An 18,674-nucleotide genomic window follows, 5' to 3' on the forward strand; every position below is an offset into this window, starting at 1 on the left:
TCATGCAACCCACATACATTCAGAAGCACCCATATGTACAGAAACACGTGTATCCACATCATCACATGCACATAAACACCCGTGTGTGACGCAGATACATGTACACAGGTGTGCACAGACATATCCACAGTCATGTATACATATCAGTATGCAGAGACACATAAACATGCACACAGGCACATGCACATACAGGTATCTGTGTATACACACGCACACAGATCCACACAAATATGCACACAGCCATGTGCACATATGCATACCTGTATATACAGTCACACCCATCCATATGCATGTGCTTATATACACAACACATGTGTACACACACATGCACACGCACACATATCCACATCCCCATGGGCACACTGCTCACACATGTACACAGGCAGATCTGTTGCAGGTAGATCCCTGTGCCCACACACAGAGCACCGGGGCAGGTAAGAGCCAGTGAAGCCTGGCCTCCTGTGTCCCCTGGGGCTCAGCACGGTCCAAGCCTGTTGGAGATTGAACTGATGCCGTAGGAGTCCTCTGGATCTGGTTACTTTGCTTTTCATTGGAATGACAGGCACTCTGTTAATGAGGGTAGTTTGTGTTATCTGCTCCAGTTGGCGGCCTTGCTTGTATTTGATGCCTAATAAAACAGGGAGTGAATTTGCTTGTTCCTAAGAGGTTCTGTTTGGTGGGAAGGCCATGTCCATCAGTGTCTGGGGGCAGGGGGACCCCAGGGTGAGCTCTATGTTTATGACTGCCGACAGAGGGTCTCTGTGAGATTTATGGGCCCTGCTGCCTGACTGTGTAAACAGGACAGATTTGTTTTGTTCCCTGGGTCTTAATCAGTTTTCTACAGAAGCCTGCTCCTCTGAATGAATGCCTCACAGTTCCAGGCCTTTCTGGTGGTGCTGTCTGTCTGGTGGCTTCTTCCTCTCAGTAGCCCCTTCACCAGGGCCCTTCCCTCACCCTGTTCTTCCTCCCTGGGACTCTCGGCCTGAGCCCGCCTCACCCTTCCCCTGTCTCTGAGTAGCACCTGGGGGTGCTCTAATGTTTGGAGAAGCAGCCCTGGGCTGGAAGTTGGGTCAGGCAGCTTTGTGTCCCGTGGTTCCTTCTTCCATTTGTGTGACACAGGGTCTTGCTGGATACCAGGCCCTGAAAGCCCCAGAGGTAGGGCCCAGTGAGGCACAAAGGATCCTGAGAAGACCCAGCTAATGGGGGTAGCAAAGCTGGGTACCAGAGTCATGCCTTGGAAGCCCTATGCTCTAAAGTAGGCATTGCTGCCTTTCCTCTTTTGCACAAGGGGAAACTGAGGCCCTGGGGGTTAATGAACTTACCCACTGCCTCGTCTATGGCAGCACATACACACTCAGCGTTTGAGCTGCAGCCCCCAGCCCCTGTGCCCAGTGGCTGGCTCTCCAGACAGCTCAAGGCTGGACGGTTATGGCTTTGGGGCTGTTTCCACATAGTTTTCTGGGTCCTTTAACATCCCTTAACTTGATGAACAAGTGAATGTTTCAGCCTAGCTTTTCAGAGGGTGCAGGGAGGCCCTGCTGTCTCTGCTGGCATGGGGGTGGGGGAAGGGTCTGGGGTGTCCCCTGAGAGGTGGAGGGGTCACTTCTCAGGACCGTGGGGCCCCGGAGGAATTCCAGGCTGGAAGCTCCGGGTTGCTGTCACTACTCAAGGGACAGGCGCTGCTGTCGACGTGGCTTTTGTTCAGCTCTGCCCGAGAATGCCCGTCTCAGTACAGGAAGCAGAAACTTCGCCCCACACTTGAGCATTTGCAACATCTCCCAGGGAAATTCTCCCTGGGCCTGGAATTGGAAGTTTGCATTTGGATGGATTTGGCTGGCACTGTTCACCTTTGCTTCTCCTGGCCTCCTCCCACAGGGCACAGCTTGGTCATCCAGCTTTAGGGCTGGCATTTCCTATTGAGCGTCTGTCCTTGAGCAGAAGCAGGGAGCAGGGACAAAGCACAGCTTGTCTCTGTACCGAGTTGGGAGACTCAGAGCCCTGGGAGGCGGGAGGCTTGGGCTGATTCCAGATCTTCTGCCATGCTGGACAAGGAGGCCTCATCTGGGCCTCGTCCCAGCGCTAAGGTTGACAAGGCGGGAGGAGGAGGGCCCAGTGAGGGCCGGGACTGTGGAAGTGGCCACTAGACTGTGATCTTGCTGGGCTGTCCGTCCTTCAGCACAGCTGGCAGGTCTGATCCCTCCTGCGTTCCTCGGTCTCCAAGCTGGAAGACTTGGAAAGAGGCCATTCATCTGGAACAGAGGCAGCCGATGGGCTGAAAAGAGCTTTGTGTTTTACCCACTCTCTTAGTAAGCAAGTAAAATGGGGAACACAAGTAGCTGGGTGTCAGCCTGATGCGTTGTTGGTGGCAGAGTAAAGAGCTGATATTTTTGGAACTCAGAATGACCACTGCCTGTATTAAGACCCATTGTCTGCCCATGTGCCAGTCTGTGACCATCTCCAACAGCGGACCAGCCACTAGCGTGAAATGCCCATAAGAACATTATAATAGTGACAGCTAGAAGAAGCTTACAGATTATTATAATAGGGACAACTAGAAGAAACTTACAGATTTTTCCATAGGAAAATCCTTAAGAAAATGACGGATTCCCATGAGGATAGCTCTGATTAGAAACTGAATTATGAAAACGTAAAGAAACTATGCTATTAGGGTCAGAAAGAAACCCCACATGCTTATGAGAGCATGCCCTGTGAGGCACCCCATGAGAGGCCCGGAAGGTGACAGAGAAGGGATGAGGGTTATTAAGGCGGTGGGGTCAGAGGACCCAGTGTTAATGGAAAAGAAACAGCAAGAGTTTTGAGATTCAGGCCTGGATTTAATTCGGATTGAAATCTGATTCTGCATCTCTTGGATACTTTGCTGGAATTCAGCATCTTCATCAGCAAAGAGAAGTGGTTACTCTGTGTGTGTGTGTGTGTGTGTGTGTGTGTGTGTGTGTGTGTGTGTGTGTGTGTGTGTGTGTGTGTGTGTGTGTGTGTGTGCGCATGCGCGTGCATACACACACGCACACGCGCCTGTACTGGAGCTTTTTTACTCAAGGCTGGTGTTTTATCATTTGAGCTATAGCTCTGCTTCTGGCTTTCTTTGGGATATAAAGTTTCCTGCCCGGGCTGGCTTTGAACCATGTTACAAGGAGTAAGCCACCAGCACCTAGTATGAAACATTCTTTTCTTTCTTTCTTTCTTTCTTTCTTTCTTTCTTTCTTTCTTTCTTTCTTTCTTTCTTTCTTTCTTTCTTTTTTTAGTCCTGGGGCTTGAACTTGGGGCCTGGGCACTGTCCCTGAGCTTTTTTGTTCAAGGCTAGTGCTCTACCCCTTTGAGCCACAGCACCCAGTTTTCTGGTGATTAATTAGAGAAAAGAGTCTCATAGATTTTCCTGCCTGGGAAGGCTTCAGGCCACTATCCACAGATCTCAGCCTCTTGAGTAGCTTAGGATTACAAGTGTGAGCTACCAGTGCCAGCAAAAAGCAAGGGTGAAGGCATGGCTCAAGTGGGAGAGCATTAACAGAGCAAGATCCTGGGTTCAAACCATTAGTACTATAAAACACATACAACAGTAACAACAGAACCATTATGAGGGTCTGTGATGATCTTTAAAAGTTAAAAAACATGTTGGGTCTTAAATTCGACCAACTTGTAAGTTCCAACAAGGTCCCATATTTGGACTTTCAAATAGCAGCTTACTTCTTGGTGTCTTAACTCAGTATCAATGTCCAATAAACATTTAAAAAAAAAAAAGGATCACAAGCTGTGAACGGGAACATAGGCCTGACTTGTGTTACAGCAAGGATGAGCCTGGGAGACATTATGCTAAGTCTCAGAAGCCAGACACAAGACCACATATTATATGATTCTGTTTAAGTGAAATGTCTGGGAGAAGAAAATCCACAGAGACAGCGAGTGGATTAGTGGCTGCTTAGGGTTCCCAGCCCGGAGAGGGGAGGAGGAAGGGACCAGGGAGGGGTGGCTAACTGGTACAGGGTTTCTTTTTAGGCTCTGCTCTAAAATTAGCTTGTGGTGATGGCTATCCCAATCTGTGAATATACTAGAGACCATGGAATTGTACCCTTCCGTGGGTGAATTTCATAACATGTGAATTATATCTCAATCAAACTGTTAAAAATATGCCTCGTCCTTTGGCAACAGCATTGCAAGTAATACAGGCTGAATATCCCCTACCCAAAATGGTGGCCACCAGGAGTTTCAGATTTCACAGTGTTTCACATCTTAGGAGAATGTACTGCTTGGGTTGGGACCCGAGCCTAACCATGAAATTCATTTTGTGTTTCATGTAAACTGTATAAGAGGCCAGCCGCAGGCGATCTTCTGCAGTACTTTTAGCCTGAATCTTGACTTGCAACGTGTCATCTCAGGTCAGGCGTGGGGTTTCCCACTCACGGCAGGTGATGGCAAACTTTGATTGGATGAGAAGCACCTTGGGGATGAGTAAAGCAAACCTCTGGGTGTTGGCAAGGGTGAATTAACGGCCCCTAACCTGCCCCGAAGGTCGGCTTCTGGTCTAGAGAGGATAAAGACTAAAATAGTGTGACCTCTGCTCCCCCGCCCTGTTTTTCTCTGCTTCCGGGCTGCCATGCTGTGAGCCACTGTTTGGCCACGCCCTCCTCATCCAACTCAGGCAAATCCTCCTTGAGGTGTTTCTGTTGGGTATTTCATTACTGTGAGAAAGTCTAACACGTGGCACCTTATTTCACATTTGGGGGCATTTTGGATTTAGGACTTTTGCAGTTGTGGATGGCGGGCCTGTGGCAGTGCTGGTAGTGGGTGGTGTTGATGTGCACAGACTTCCAGACGCTGCTTCCAAGCAGGCCTCCCACCTGCAGGCCACTGTCTCGTGTTTCTTGGTGGTAGGGATTGAACTCAGCGCTCCCAGCGCTAGGCGGCGGTCTACACTTCTTCAGCCGCACCCCAGTCCTTGTGCTTTTTTAGCACCACCTCCCCTGTAGGTAAGTTTTTGTGTTTTCAGCTGAGCGGGCCTTGGATTCTTGGATTGTAGTCCTCCTACTTCAGCTTCCTGAGTAGCTGGGATCACAGGGATACACTGCCATGCCCAGCTGCCAGGCCGTGTTCTTAGCATCCCATAATGCCACTGATTGCACATTTCTGAGTGCACTCGGTGGTGTGTGTGTGTGTGTGTGTGTGTGTGTGTGTGTGTGCGCTGCACACACATCCAGCGTGTGCCAGGCACCTTTCAGGTGTTTCCTGCAAGGCCTCTACCTGCTCCAGGTGAAGAAGCGGAAGCCCCAGGAAGGACAGCCCCTGGGGCCCTGCAGTAGGAGTCACACCGGGTCTTGGCACAGTGATGCCCGTGGCCCCCTCTGCTCAATGGCTGCTGGCTGAGCTTCCTGTCTTGCAGGGACAGACGGCTTAGGGCGCGGCCACCGAAGAGCCCGTGAGCGCACAGGGGCAGTGTGCTCCCTCCGGAAGCGAGTGTGACCTCTGCCCTGTTCCCTTGGAGCTGGGGTTCCCCCGGGAGCCCAGGGGACGGAGGGCCGTGGGAAAGCACGCGCCGGCTTCCCGGGAGCACGGTTTGGGTTCTTTTGCTCGTGGAGGGATGTGTCTGTCCCCCACAGAGCTTGCCAGCGTCCCCAGGGCCAGGCTGACATGGCAGTGGAGGAGAGCGGGCACGGTGGCCTCTCGGCCCTGGGAAGGAGGTGAGAGAGAAGGACCGCACGGGAGGACCGGAGACACTCCAGAGAGAATTTTTTTCCTTAGAAAAGTTAAAGGCCGGGGTGAGGCCCATGGCCGGCACGGGCCGCGCCCTGCGTGTGATCCCCAGCGCTGAAAACAAACACAAACAGCACACAAAACAGGAGTACCGGTAACAAAAGGGTCCCCTCACTGCCAGATGCTGGGATGGAACAAGAAGTTATATTTAGCCCTGACAGGGGTGGACGGAACAATGGAAAAGCAGCCCAGCCCTGGCCCCCCTCTCCTCTCGATGTCATGTGTGTGTGTAAACTCAAAGCATTTAAGAGCACTTGATCTAATACTAAACTATTTAAAAACAATGTCCATGACCCAGGAGGGAGGGGAAGGGTTATTTACTAACTGCATCCTGGGGCTTGGAGGTGGCAGAAACGGCTGGCTAGTAGCTGCTCCTTTAATTCCAAACGAAGTCGAAGTCGCTCTGCTGGACAGAGAGCAAGCGCTTCCTTGTTTATGTTGGCTGTGTTTAGCCATTCGCAATCCGGCCAGGGACGAGGCTGAGTTGTATTTACCCACTGGAGTACACAACACAAGTAAATACAAATGCAAGCATTTTAAACATGTAAACATACATGTAAAACACAATAAACATGCATACAATGTATTAGTCTGTGTGTGTGTGTGTGTGTGTGTGTGTGTGTTTGTGTGTGTGTGTGTCTTGAGGCTTGAACTCAGGGCCTGGGTGTTGTCTTAGCTTATTCACTCAAGGATGGCACTCTACCACTGGAGCCACAGCTCCGTGTCTGGCTTTTTGGTGGTTAATGGGAGATGAGTCTACAGACTTTCCTGCCTGGCTGGCTCTGAACACATCTCCTCAGTTAGCTAGTATTACAGGCATGAGCCACAGGCTGTATCCTTGGCTTTCAGTTTTGTTGGAATCTATTTTAAGTATCTTTTTTGTGTTTTTGTCAATATTGTTATATTCATTTAATTACAGAGACTGATACTTCTTTTTTATACTAATACATCTGAAAAAGTAAATTCAAAAGAACTTTTAACTTAGATGGTCACATGGTCTAACTGCATTTAACACATGATTTAAGTAGACATAGTGACAGTATCTACTTACAGCCTTAGCAATGTGTTGAGTTTGTAAGGATCAGGTCTGTATAATTGGTATAGCTGATGGATTTTTTTTTTTAAATTTTTTGAGGCAGGCTCTTGAACTCACAGCCTTCCTACCTCAGCCTCCTAGGTGCAGGCATTAGGGCTGGTGATGTCTACCTTGACATGCAAAAAGCCAAGGTCACTTGGGGGTCACGGTTTAGCAACATCTGCCAGATTTGATCTGTTTCAGAAATCAGAGCTCATGAGCATCGCCTTGGCCTGCATTTTCTCAGATCAGAACTGCCTACTTGGGACTTGGGTGTAAGGAATGGAATACTTCATTTTGGAAGGATGGCTCATTACTTTAGGCATTTGGATCCTGCGTTTTGTCTGTATTGTTGCTCAGGGTTGACCTTGGATGGGTTATTTCGGTTTGTATTTCAGGGCTTTCTGAGCTGAAGATGGGTAAGATCAGGGTTGATGTAGCGGCAGTGGGGTAAGAGCTCTCCAGATGCAAAGGCCCTGTGGTATGAGATTGATGTAGCACCTGACAGTCTCTGTAGCTGCAAAACAGAGTGTGAGGCATAGATGACCCAGGGTCACGTGGTAGAAGCCGGCCAGGACTAAGCCGGGCAGGATCTTCCAGAGCTAGGAGAAGACAGTAATCTTTTTGTGTGCTGTAAGGAGGGAAAGCCACAGGAGGATTAAGTTGGGAGCAATATGAGGTTGGTAGATGCGTGCCTCATCTCACAAGTCTGGGGAAGGTAACATTACCCGCATTCTAAACCAGCACAGACGTGGAAGGCAGTGGAGATTAAGTAGTTTACCCAGCCAGGAGCACCTTGCAGATAAGCTGTGGAGCCAAGGAACCGACTCCCAGCAACCTGAGTGCAGGTCTCTTTGTCCAGCCTCTCAGGCTACCTCTGAGTAGCAGAACAACAGTCTTGAAATGCTTTGTCCTCTTAAGATGATACCCTTCAGTTCCAGGGTGGGATTATGCCACAGAAACCCGAGCAGTCGGGGGAGAACGCAGCTGCGTGGTGCTCAGGAAAGGCCCAGGGTACCTGGTGCAGCCCCGGCCCCTCCAGGGGGCTGGGCTGGGGTCTCCCTGCGAACCAGTGACCCGGACAGGCTCCCGGCCGGCCACTCGACACTGCCTTTGTCCACAGGGACTCATTGTCCACGAATGTGCCCCAGGCTTTCAGGACTTTGGGTGGGGCAATCAGATCTGGGAGTTCATGAGTGCTTTCACCCCAACATCGCATGGGCCAAGGCCAAGTTTCTGGGCGCCCCCTCCCCTCCCGGCCCCGGGGCCCTCCGCTGGCTCTACAGATCACAGTCGTGATTCCTGGGGACAACCTGAGAAGCCGAATTCCCAGCTCCGTGGGGACACACCTGCTGCCTCCAGCCACCAGGTTCTTGCGGGTAACAAACGTCTCTTCTTTCCCAGTTGACCACGTCGTCCCTGAGCCCGGCACCAGCCTGCTGGCCGCCTTCGACCAGTGGCGGGAGTGGGCGGACAGCAAGTCCTGCTGCGACTACTCCCTGCACGTGGACATCACCGAGTGGCACAAGGGCATCCAGGAGGAGATGGAGGCGCTGGTGAAGGACCACGGTGGGTGCCACCCCCCCCCCCCCGGCCCGGCGGGGGCTCCCTCACACTCCATGGGGGCACAGCTTGGGAGCCGACGCTCTGAATGGTTCCTGTCCATCCCGGGCCTGCCTTGTGCCTTGTCTGTCTCGGGCAGGGGGTACTGGGAGAGAGCACTGGGTTGGGGAGAGCAGATGGGGACCCCCATCTACGGGAACTTCTGGGGGTTCAGGAAGCAGAGCCAAATGGTGCGTCTTCCTGGGTCTGTTGGAATTTGGATTCAGTCCCTTGACCTCAGAGACCCTCAGTGAAGCACCTGGTGGTTTGGGGTTCTGTTGTGGGAGCGCTCCCAGTGCGGATACAGGTGTGGGAGGGAATCCATGAGCCCTTCCCAGAATGCCCCAGAGAGGAAGCCAGACTCTCAGGCTATTTCTCTCCCCTACCTCCGTCTTCACTGTATGTGACCTTAGGCAATTTACTTAAATTCTTTGGATCCCAATTTTTTTTTTAATCTGTCATGTGAAGATATTGGTCTAAGATGTCTCCTGAGATCCTTTCCAGCATGAATACTTCACAAAGAAGAAATTAGGTTGCCTTTGACCTTTTCTCAGTTTTGAGAATACCCAGACTCCCGTGGATTTACGTCTGGCCAAGGGAGAGGCATGGGGGGGGGGGAGGGTTGCCATGGTGACCGCTGCCTGCCTGGGGCAGAGGAGCCGCGGCCGGGGCAGGCAGTGCGGGCAGTGCGGGCAGTGCGGGCGGCCTCCAGCACCCCCAGGTGGCTTGAATTAAGCTCCAAGGCTGCCAGGTTGTCAAGACAATTGTTTAAAATTCTGCTAGACGTCGGGCAGGGCTGCTTGGCCTGGTGCCCAGGCCAGGCAAAAAGTCTTGAGATGAGCATTATGACATCTGCTTGTCCAATTAACGGACCTTAAGGAGAAAAAAACCCAACAACACATTTGAAAAAATCAGCATGGAGGCCAGTCTGCTTGCCAAAGAACAGACACGAATCCCTGAGCTGCAGAGACAGAAATCTCTGACTCACTTTGTTGTTAAAAGTCACAGAAGCCGGGTACCGGTGGCTCATGCTTGTCATCCTAGCTACTCAGGAAGCTGAGATCTGAGGATCGTGGTTCAAAACTAGTCTGGGCAGGGACGTCTGTGAGACTCTTATCTCCAATAAACTGCTCAGAAAAAGCTAGAAGTGGTGCCGGGGCTCAAGGGGTAGAGCATTAGCCTTGAGCACAGAGAGGCTCAGGGACAGCGCCCAGGCCTTGAGTGGTAAAATATGTGTAAGACTTGGTCATTTTAACCAGTGGCATTCAGTACAGTCAGTGTGTGCCACTATCACCACTGTGATAGTCTTCAGAATTCTTGCCCCATTAGAGAACAATTCTTCACCTTCAGCTCTCAGTAACCTTAAGTCTGCGTTCTGTCTCTGAAATCCACTGCTTCAAGTTCCTCATTGAAGTGGAATCACCCAGGATTTTGTTTTTAGTGATTGGTTTATTTCATTGACAAAAAAAAAAAAAATAGTCCTTAGGACTCATCCGTGTTCTAGCATCCTTCCTTTTTATGGCTGAGTAATAATTCCATTTATATACTGACCGCAGTTTGTTTATGTCTTCATCCATTGATGGTTGCTTGGGTTGTGATGACTAATTCTGCTGTGAGCATGGGTGGATTCCTACTGCAGCCGCTTTTAATTTTGGTCTTGTTTTAAACTTAGGGGAAAGTTGTAAGAGCACTAATAAAGAGCCCTCAGATAGACTGGTTATTTGTATTTTTACCATGTTTGCTTTATCTTTCTAACTGGGTCTCCATTTCTCCCTTCATCCCTTTTTTTACCGCGTGGACACACACACACACACATTTCTCCCTTCATCCCTTTTTTTACCGCGTGGACACACACACACACACACACACACACACACACATACACACACACGATACTATCATGCACACACACACACACACACACATTTCTCCCTTCATCCGTTTTTTTACCGCGTGGACACACACACACACACACACACACACACACACACACACACACACACACACACACACACACACACACACACACACACACACACACACACACACACACACACACGAGAGATACTATCACGCTCTTTTTCCTTCCCAGGTTATTTGAGTTTGGTGTTCTTCTTAAAAGTCACCTCCTCACCTCTGTTTTCGGACACACACACACACACACACACACACACACACACACACACACACACACACACACACACACACACACACACACACACACACACACACACACACACACACACACACACACACACACACACACACACACACACACACGAGAGATACTATCACGCTCTTTTTCCTTCCCAGGTTATTTGAGTTTGGTGTTCTTCTTAAAAGTCACCTCCTCACCTCTGTTTTCTGTCACCAGGTGTAAACTCTTTCCTCGTCTACATGGCTTTCAAAGATCGCTTCCAGCTCACCGATTCCCAGGTGAGACACGGGGCCCTGTCCCTGCTGTTGGGTGTGGCTGGCCCCTGCTGCTGTCTGGGGGTTCCTCGCTTGGTGGATGTGGCTGCTGGCCTTACTGCCGGGTGAGCCAGGTTCCCTGGCCCCCGAGGCTCTGGCTCTGAGCCTTGGAACTGGAAAGCTGAGCACACTGTGGCCACAGGAGGCCCTCAGAGCCCCTCGGCACGTGGGTGCTCTGTCACCGGACTGGGTTGTTATGTGGGGTGGAGGGGGGTGCAGGGAGGCCGGGGTGGCAGTGTCAGGGGGAGAGGCTCCCTATGACAGAAGCAGCTAGGAGCGTTACCTTGGAGCATGGGACTTCTAGAGGTGGCCGGTGAGGGGTTACTTCCCCCTGGAGGGGTAACGGGCCTCACGGTCCCTATGGATACGTGCTGAGCGTGTCCTGAGCCGGCCCGAGGAGGTGGGCAGCAGGAATGGGATGTGTGACTCAGTGTCCCCCGGATGTCTGGAAATGTGGCTGCCAGCGAGAGGCATTCCTTGGGAACAAAAAGACAGGGGTCGTCGGTTCTGATCCCACGCTCCTCTTCTTCAGATCTATGAAGTCTTGAGCGTGATCCGGGATATCGGTGCCATTGCCCAAGTCCATGCGGAGAACGGCGACATCATTGCAGAGGTAGGGGCCTTCCTGGCAGGCCAGAGAAATCATGGTGGGGTCAGGAGCTGCTGCCGCCGCCGAGGGGGAGGGCAGGCCTGCTTGTCTGGGCCTGGCGGGTGGTGCCAGACCCCGGGGTGGGGGGGGCAGGAGCTGTCCCATCCCCACACCACTGTGCCTCCTCCGCCCCAGTGGGGCTCAGGGCCTCCCCAGGCCGGGTCTTACACCGAGGCCACAGGACAGGCCCTGCTCTGGGATGCTGAGTGGTCTCGGGGCTATGGATCCATCTGGCTCAGCCAGGACTGCAGCAGGGCAGGGACCCCTTTTTTGTCTGGTGTCTTGGGATGTGGCTGAGCGACCAGCAGTGACAGGTTTGTTCCCTGCCTGGGGAACCTGATCCCCTGACTGTCTCCTTTCTTCAGGAGCAGCAGCGGATCCTGGACCTGGGCATCACAGGCCCCGAGGGACACGTGCTGAGCCGGCCTGAGGAGGTGAGCAGCGGAAGTGGGACGTGTGATTCAGTGTCCCCCGGGCGCTGGACAGAGCACAGGAGTCACTTTGTACCTGCTTCTCGGAGCTAACAGCCGTGTGTGTGTGTGGGGGGGTGGGGTGGGGGCTGAGTCCTCGGTGGCTTGTTTTAGCCTTGTGCGTTTTCTCTGAACCTTTCCTTGGGTGATCTGCAGCCCTCCTTTCGCCTTCTAATGTGAAGGGGATACAGAAGCAGCTGTGCCACATCTGGGCACAGATGCGCGGGAGGAGTGGCAGGTTTTCCACCATAAACCCGTGCAGGCTGTGGCATAATTTTGTCAACATCAGTCTGCGACTGAATCTTTAAAATCACAGAAGGGAAAATCTGAGCAGGGCTCTGGGTGGTGCAGAGATTTCCAGTCCCGGCCGCTTAGAGCATGAAGCCTGGTCTTCTGGAAAAACTTGTAGCTTCCAGAACTTTCTAGAAGTTCCCTCCTAACTGAAAGGCTCAGGATCAGACCTTGTGGAAGTCGTGGCCAAGAAATGTGTGGCGGTCCTGAGTTGAAGGGATGACGGGGAGCCTCCTAGGAAGGCTGGACCCTCTCCCCTGCCAAGGGGAAGGGGTGAGGAGAGGAGAGCAGATCCCCGGGCGGGGAGGGGGGGGTCCCTCAGGGAGCCCTGAGCTCACAGGACACAGAAGACGTTGGGATGTGGCTCCCAGGTTCCAGCCCCGGCCTCTCCCCTGGCTCCTGCCGGCTCTCTTTCCAGTTTGCCAAGAGGTATCTGTTGTGTGTTAGAGTCTGAGGGGGCGATAAAGAGAATACAATATGGATGCACTCTGAGTGGACTCCAGCCAGCAGCTACAGAGGAGCCACCAACACGGGAAGCGGCCTCGAGAACAAACGAAGAAACATGGCCCCCGGGCTCTCCTTCTCAGCCTCAGCCTCCTGATGCTTCCCTTGTGTTGGAACTCCATCTTCCCGTGCTGCTGCGTTCCTTCTCAGCCTACCACCTGGTGGGATTTCCCCTGGCTTTTAGCCAGTGGCAAAGGAGATGGCAGAGGCAGGGAGCCCTGTGGTTCATGCCTGTAATCCTGGCTACTCAGATTTGAGGATTGTGGTTTGAAGCCAGACTGGGCCGGAAAGGCTGGGAGACTCTTACGTCCGATTAACCAACAACAACAAAAAAGCCAGAAGTGGAGCTGTGGCTTAAGTGAGAGCAGCAACCTTAGGCCCCGAGTTCAAGTCCCAGCACCTCACAAAAAACCAAAAAGACAGGATAGGATGCAGACGTGGAGAAAGGACGCAGCTGGATGGTTGGATGAGAAGCTATAGCCTGTGCTCTGAGCCAGACACAGCCAGGCCGTGGCTCAGCAGGACTTGGAAGAAATGGTTTCTTCTAGGTGCTAGGGAGGAAGAGGCAGACAGGAAGTAGGTGTTAGGGCAGGAGGGGGCGGGCGGGTCCTGGCAGGAAACAGCCATGAGAGCCTGGCATCCAGGAAGAGTAGGGACCAGCACATGTAATGACGCTTTCCCAGAGAACAAACCTCCCACTGAGCTTCACAGAAGGGCTCGGCTGGGGTGGGCAGGCGGCCGAGGGGCGCTCTGGGCTCAGATGCCGTGCATCCCTGGAGAGGTGGTTGCTCTCTCTGCGCCTCCTCAGACGGTGGGACTGGATGACCTTCCCAGTCTTTGAGAACAAAGAGATACTATTTTAAACTGTCATGCTATGTTCACGATATTCTGGCGATCCCATTTCAGTCAGATCAGTATTGTGTAAAGCAGCGTGATTGTGTAGCTGAGGTGTGTGTATACACTCACAGGAGCGTTGGATGCTCTGCGCAGAACTTGGGGCGTGGGGGTTTAAAGGCCTCCTCTTCCAGTGAGTTAATGTTTTACTCTGGCCTCTGGCTGGCCAGCTCTGGCCTCTCTTTGGCGGGGGCCGGGATGGGGTCTCGGCTTCTTCCTTGTGGATGGGTGGCTCCAGGTGCCCCCTGAGTCTCAGTTGATGCACACATGGTTAGAAGCAGTGCACAGCCCAGCTCAGCCCAGCACAGACCCTGGCTGTGCTTCTTACCCATCTGGAGCTTAATAGCTCTTCCTCCACTTTCTTCCTCACATCTGTGTTGGGGCATCCAGCCTAAGGGGTCCCGGGTCCCTGCGAGGTCCCAAGGCCTCTAGCCAGACCTCTTCACACTGACTCCGGGGTCCTTGGAAGGACCTTGGTCTGGAAGGCCCTGGAGAGGGAGGAGGGAGGAGGGAGGGCCACCCTCCAGCTATCCCAGGAATGAAAAACACTGGCCGTTTAGGGAGGTTTTCCTGAGCTGTGCCTCACCCACGGCTCTCAGCTGTCTCTCGGCGGAGTTGCACTGTGACTGACGCTGTCTTGGTTTCTCTCTTCGCTCACCAGTTCAGGCCACCACAGACTTCAGTCCAGACAAACTTGTGGAGATGGGGGTGGTGGCTATGTCAGCTTAGTGATTGTGTGGGAAAATAGCCTAGCTTCAAGCACCAGCAATAAGGTGAAGTCATTTATTTGTCCAGCAAATATTCCCTCCACCCTCCTTCCTGCCCCCCCACCCCCACCCCGCCCCGGGTGGCACTGGGTTTGAACTCAGGGCCTCCTAACTTGCTAGGAGCCCTGGCCCCAGCCGAGCCCAGTGCACATCCGAGCACCTGCTATGTATCAGCCCCACATTTGGGCAGGACCTGGGTCACACCACAGAATCTCAGGGGACCCTAGCCCGCTAGGAAATGGACTCAAGGCCTTGAGCCACATAATTAGGGTCTCCACTTTTTGCCCAGGCCAGCCTTGGAGCTGGATCCTCCTACCTGTGCCTCTCGCATAGCTGGGGCCACAGGCACACACCACCACACCTGGCTTACTTTTGAGGTAGGGCTCTTACAAACTTTCCCCAGGTTGGCCTCAAATAACCCACGATCCTTCTATCTCTATCTCCTGATGAGCTGGGATTAGAGGCATGAGCCACCGTGCCCGGCTGCTAGTAGCCTTTTGAGATCTGTTCTCCCACAGTAAGTTACTGCCATCCATGGCAGTTCTGCAGTTTTCCGGGTTGTCTTGAAATTCTCTTCAGAGACATCAGCTTGGAGGAGGCATGGCTGAGGAGGGCGGTTCTTGCACTTGTGCCGAGGGTTGTGCCAGCCCATGGCAGGTGGGCCACGCTCGAGTGTCGAGAGCAGGGCCCTTGGCATGCACACATGCAGTTGTCGGCCCTCCCGCGCTCCAGCTGGCTTTGTGTTGTGGGTGTCCCCGGCTTGGTTTGGGAATGTCTCACAGTGGCGCGGGGTGGCATGACGTCACCCAGACGCTGAGGTCGGGTCTCCCGGGCGTCACCGTGGCCTCCCGCACGCGGGCAGGTGTCGCGGTCAGGCTGGGCGCACCCTGCACCACGGGCCGGACCCTCACCCACGAGTCTGGTGCCGGGGGGAGGGGTGGAATGTGTTTCTACACCCGGGGTGATGTGGCCCCCCCACTTTGAGAAGGCTCAGGAAGGGAGGAGCCCGCCGTTGCCCAGCGACCGAGGGTGCAGCCGGGTTGGCTGAGCCCTCGCTGTCATCTGGTGTCCCGTAGGTCGAGGCGGAAGCCGTGAACCGGTCCATCACCATCGCCAACCAGACCAACTGCCCCCTGTACGTCACCAAGGTGATGAGCAAGAGCGCGGCCGAAGTCATCGCCCAGGCCCGGAAGAAGGGTGAGTTTCGCGGGCGGTGCTGGCAGGTTGTGTGTGTGTGTGGGGGGGGGGGTGGGCACGGGGAGGGTCGGCTCCTTTTCCAGTGCTCCTGCCAAGTGGGCCACTAGCTAGCAGCGCCTTCCTGCATTAACCTAATTACAGCCCAGTGGGGCGGCAGCTCCGGTTTCCTCCCTTTGTTCCACGTTACTGCCTTGTTTGAATCTATTTAAAGGCAAGGTGGGCAGGCCTTCCTCCACTCTTCCCCCGCCCAGAGAAAAGTTGGGGTGCCCTGCTGGGAATCATCATCCTCTGCAAAGCTGCCGATCCCTCCCCCCCATCCAACCATGATCGCGCCAGCTATGCCCTGCCAATCAGCTGTGCGCCGTTCCTGACAGGCTGCTTCTGCTCTGGCGATGGCTCATTGATAAGGGTCTTGGAAACTAATTTACTGAGTGCCGCTTGCTTTCCCCTGGGGCCGTGCTGGCCCGGCCTGTGCATGATCAATGCCGGGACCCCACCTGCCACTGCTGAGTGCATTTGGTTAATCACAAGCAGGTTTGATGTCTGGGATTGGCACCTGGGACAGGAAGTACACACACTTGGCCTTTAGGCCGCCATGAAATGAACATTGGGAAGGGGCCTTTTCTTTCTTGCTCCTCATTGTCCTCTCCCTGCTCCTTGGCCTCTGTATTTCTCCATCTCTGAGTCTCCATAGTTTCTCCTTCCTCTCCTGAGTTCGGATTGCTTTTTGTCTTTCTTTGTGCTGGGCCTGAGGGTTCAACTCAGGGCCTCAGGCTTGCTAGGGATGCTTTTAGTTTCTTCAGATAGGGTTTTGAGCTTTTGTCTGGCCTGGTCTCAGACCTTGATCCTCCTATCTCTGCCTCCCAAGTTGCTGGGATTATAGTAGTATACTACCCTATTGGCTTTTTTCTCTTGAGTTCTAATTTCTCTTTCTCTAAGATCAAGTCTTTCTATTTCCCTCATTCTTTTTTCGTTTCTTTTTCTCTGTCAGTAAGGGAGCAGTTGGACCTCCATGGCTCTTTGTTTTTCCTGCTCTGGTATGCGGTTCCCAGGGCTCAAGAAGGGTAACTCAGGTGACTCACCTGAAGCCCCAGAGCAGAGTGCTCAACGGCCATGGGATTAGCTTGTCCCGAGACACGGTGGGAATGTGCAGTGGATGCAGTCACGCTGGCCCTGGTCTTTGGAGCGCTGGTGTGAGGACCAGGGTCTGGGGCTCTACCTGAGATTATCTCTATGCTCCCTATTCTTGGGAGCCTGCCCTCCCCTGGCTGTTCAAGGAATTACCTTTTGGAAGCAAGAATTGACTCACCTAACTAATGGGGTCTGCTCAGAGGCTGCTTGGAATTGTTTCTTCAAGGTGACTGTGGATGGTCAGGGCGGTGGCTTGGGAGCCAGCCCTCCGCAGTGCACTTCCAGAGCCCTCTGGGGCGAGCAGGACTTCCCACTGGTGTGGGGCCGGAGGCTGGCGGCGTGGAGCTGAGTTCTGCCCCGGCGTTGCGCCGCACTGCATTATGAACGCCTGGACGGCAGCGAGTGCCCCTCCCTCGTCCTCAGAGCGTTTGGGGGGTGGGGGGAGAGGGAATTGTTTCAGGCTGTTCTGGAACTGAGCCTTCTGTGTGTGAGCCCACTGCGCCCGCACAGCCGTTCCCAGGCGCCTTTCCCGCACACTGCCGCCCTTTCGTCCTTGAAAGTGTAGTGTGGGACACACCTGAGTTGTGGGGAGGAATTCTAGCACATTTGTGCGCCAGTCCACAAACACAAGACCGCCCGCCCCCCTGCAGGCGGGGAGGCGCTTTCCATCTCAGAACTTCCGGCAGCTTCCGAGAGGGAGCCCAGGCAGAAGCTGCCACCGTTCCCGCTTCCGCTGAAGCTCTGAGCTACGCCTGCGGGCGTTGACTGGCCGCTGGCCGCTGGCCGCGCTGCGGGTGCTGTGCTGCAGGTCAGCATGTTTCTGTTGGATGGCCTACGCCATCCACGGTGTAGGAGATACTTGGGGGACCTCGTTCCTGGCAAACCTGCTAGAATCTGGAGCCTGAACCCCAGCAGAGGCCGGGGTGGCCATGCAGGGATTCCCAGATTCGCAGGGAGAGAGTAGAAGGCAGTGTTAGGGCTTGTTCCCCAGATGGGCAGAATGTCTCGGTTCAGTGCTGGCTTCTTGGGACTCAGCATCACCAGCCAGATGCTGGTCTGTTTTCTAATCCCTGTGGGGGGAGGGGGGAATGGATTTGACAGTGACTCATGGGATAATGATGATGATGGTGTGTTCGAGAATGAGGTGAGGATGGACGCAGACGTGTGACTGGATAACCCAGGGCTGGTCCAGCCCGGGGCTTGTTGACAGCTGGCCTGTGCAGCGGGGTCCTGCTGAGGGTTGTATTTCTGCCTCCCGTGGCTCCTTCAGCCCCCGGGAGGCACGGGTGAGTGCTGCTGTAGCCTTCTGCTGCTCCATTTCTTCATCCACACCCTTTTCCTGTGGGGTATTTCAGGCCCACGGTGCTAGGAAGAAGAAACGGCCTTGTCCCTCGGCAGCTTCTGGAGGGTGCCGAGGTGGTTCATTCTGTGCAAGAGACACAGCCCTGCCGGCTGAGAGTCTGGAGAATAGGGAGAGTGGACGTGTGGGGCTGTGGGGGAGGACTGGACGTTTCTTTAGGAAGGAAGTTGTTAAGTCATAACCGAGCCGGCAGTAGCGGCTCCTTCTCAGCGAGGCCCGGCAGAGCTGCTGCTGCTACTCCTGGGTCTGAGAGGAGATTTTTTCAGCGAGCGAGGATGCGACAGGCCGTGAGACAAAGCATCCGCGAGGGCTGTGTTCACGCGTGAGCTTGACCAGCAGTCTGTGTGTGCTTGGAGACCTGCTGCCACCTCCTTCAGCCCACGTGGCGCCATCCCAGCCTCTTCCTAGAGATACACTAAGAAAAACACAGCCAGGAACGAATACTTGGGGCAGCTTTCATTTTTTAATTTTTGGTGGTACTCGAGTGTGAACAAAGCAG

At 53.7% G+C, this 18,674-nt stretch overlaps 1 protein-coding gene across 2 annotated transcripts in view; it reads left to right on the top strand.

Moving 5' to 3' along the window:
• Dpysl2 (dihydropyrimidinase like 2) overlaps positions 1 to 18,674 on the top strand; it is a 78,600-nt gene that overhangs the window by 47,894 nt on the left and 12,032 nt on the right. For both annotated transcript variants that reach the window (XM_070016707.1, XM_070016708.1), the window contains exons 4-8: positions 8,243 to 8,407; positions 10,815 to 10,876; positions 11,445 to 11,525; positions 11,927 to 11,995; positions 15,564 to 15,684. In XM_070016707.1, the coding sequence (XP_069872808.1) occupies positions 8,243 to 8,407; positions 10,815 to 10,876; positions 11,445 to 11,525; positions 11,927 to 11,995; positions 15,564 to 15,684 (498 nt within the window). The remainder of the gene's footprint in view (positions 1 to 8,242; positions 8,408 to 10,814; positions 10,877 to 11,444; positions 11,526 to 11,926; positions 11,996 to 15,563; positions 15,685 to 18,674) is intronic.

The sequence above is a fragment of the Dipodomys merriami genome, unplaced genomic scaffold (assembly GCF_024711535.1).
Source record: "Dipodomys merriami isolate MVZ:Mamm:240054 unplaced genomic scaffold, mDipMer1.0.p SCAF_12, whole genome shotgun sequence".
Taxonomy (NCBI): Eukaryota; Metazoa; Chordata; class Mammalia; order Rodentia; family Heteromyidae; genus Dipodomys; species Dipodomys merriami.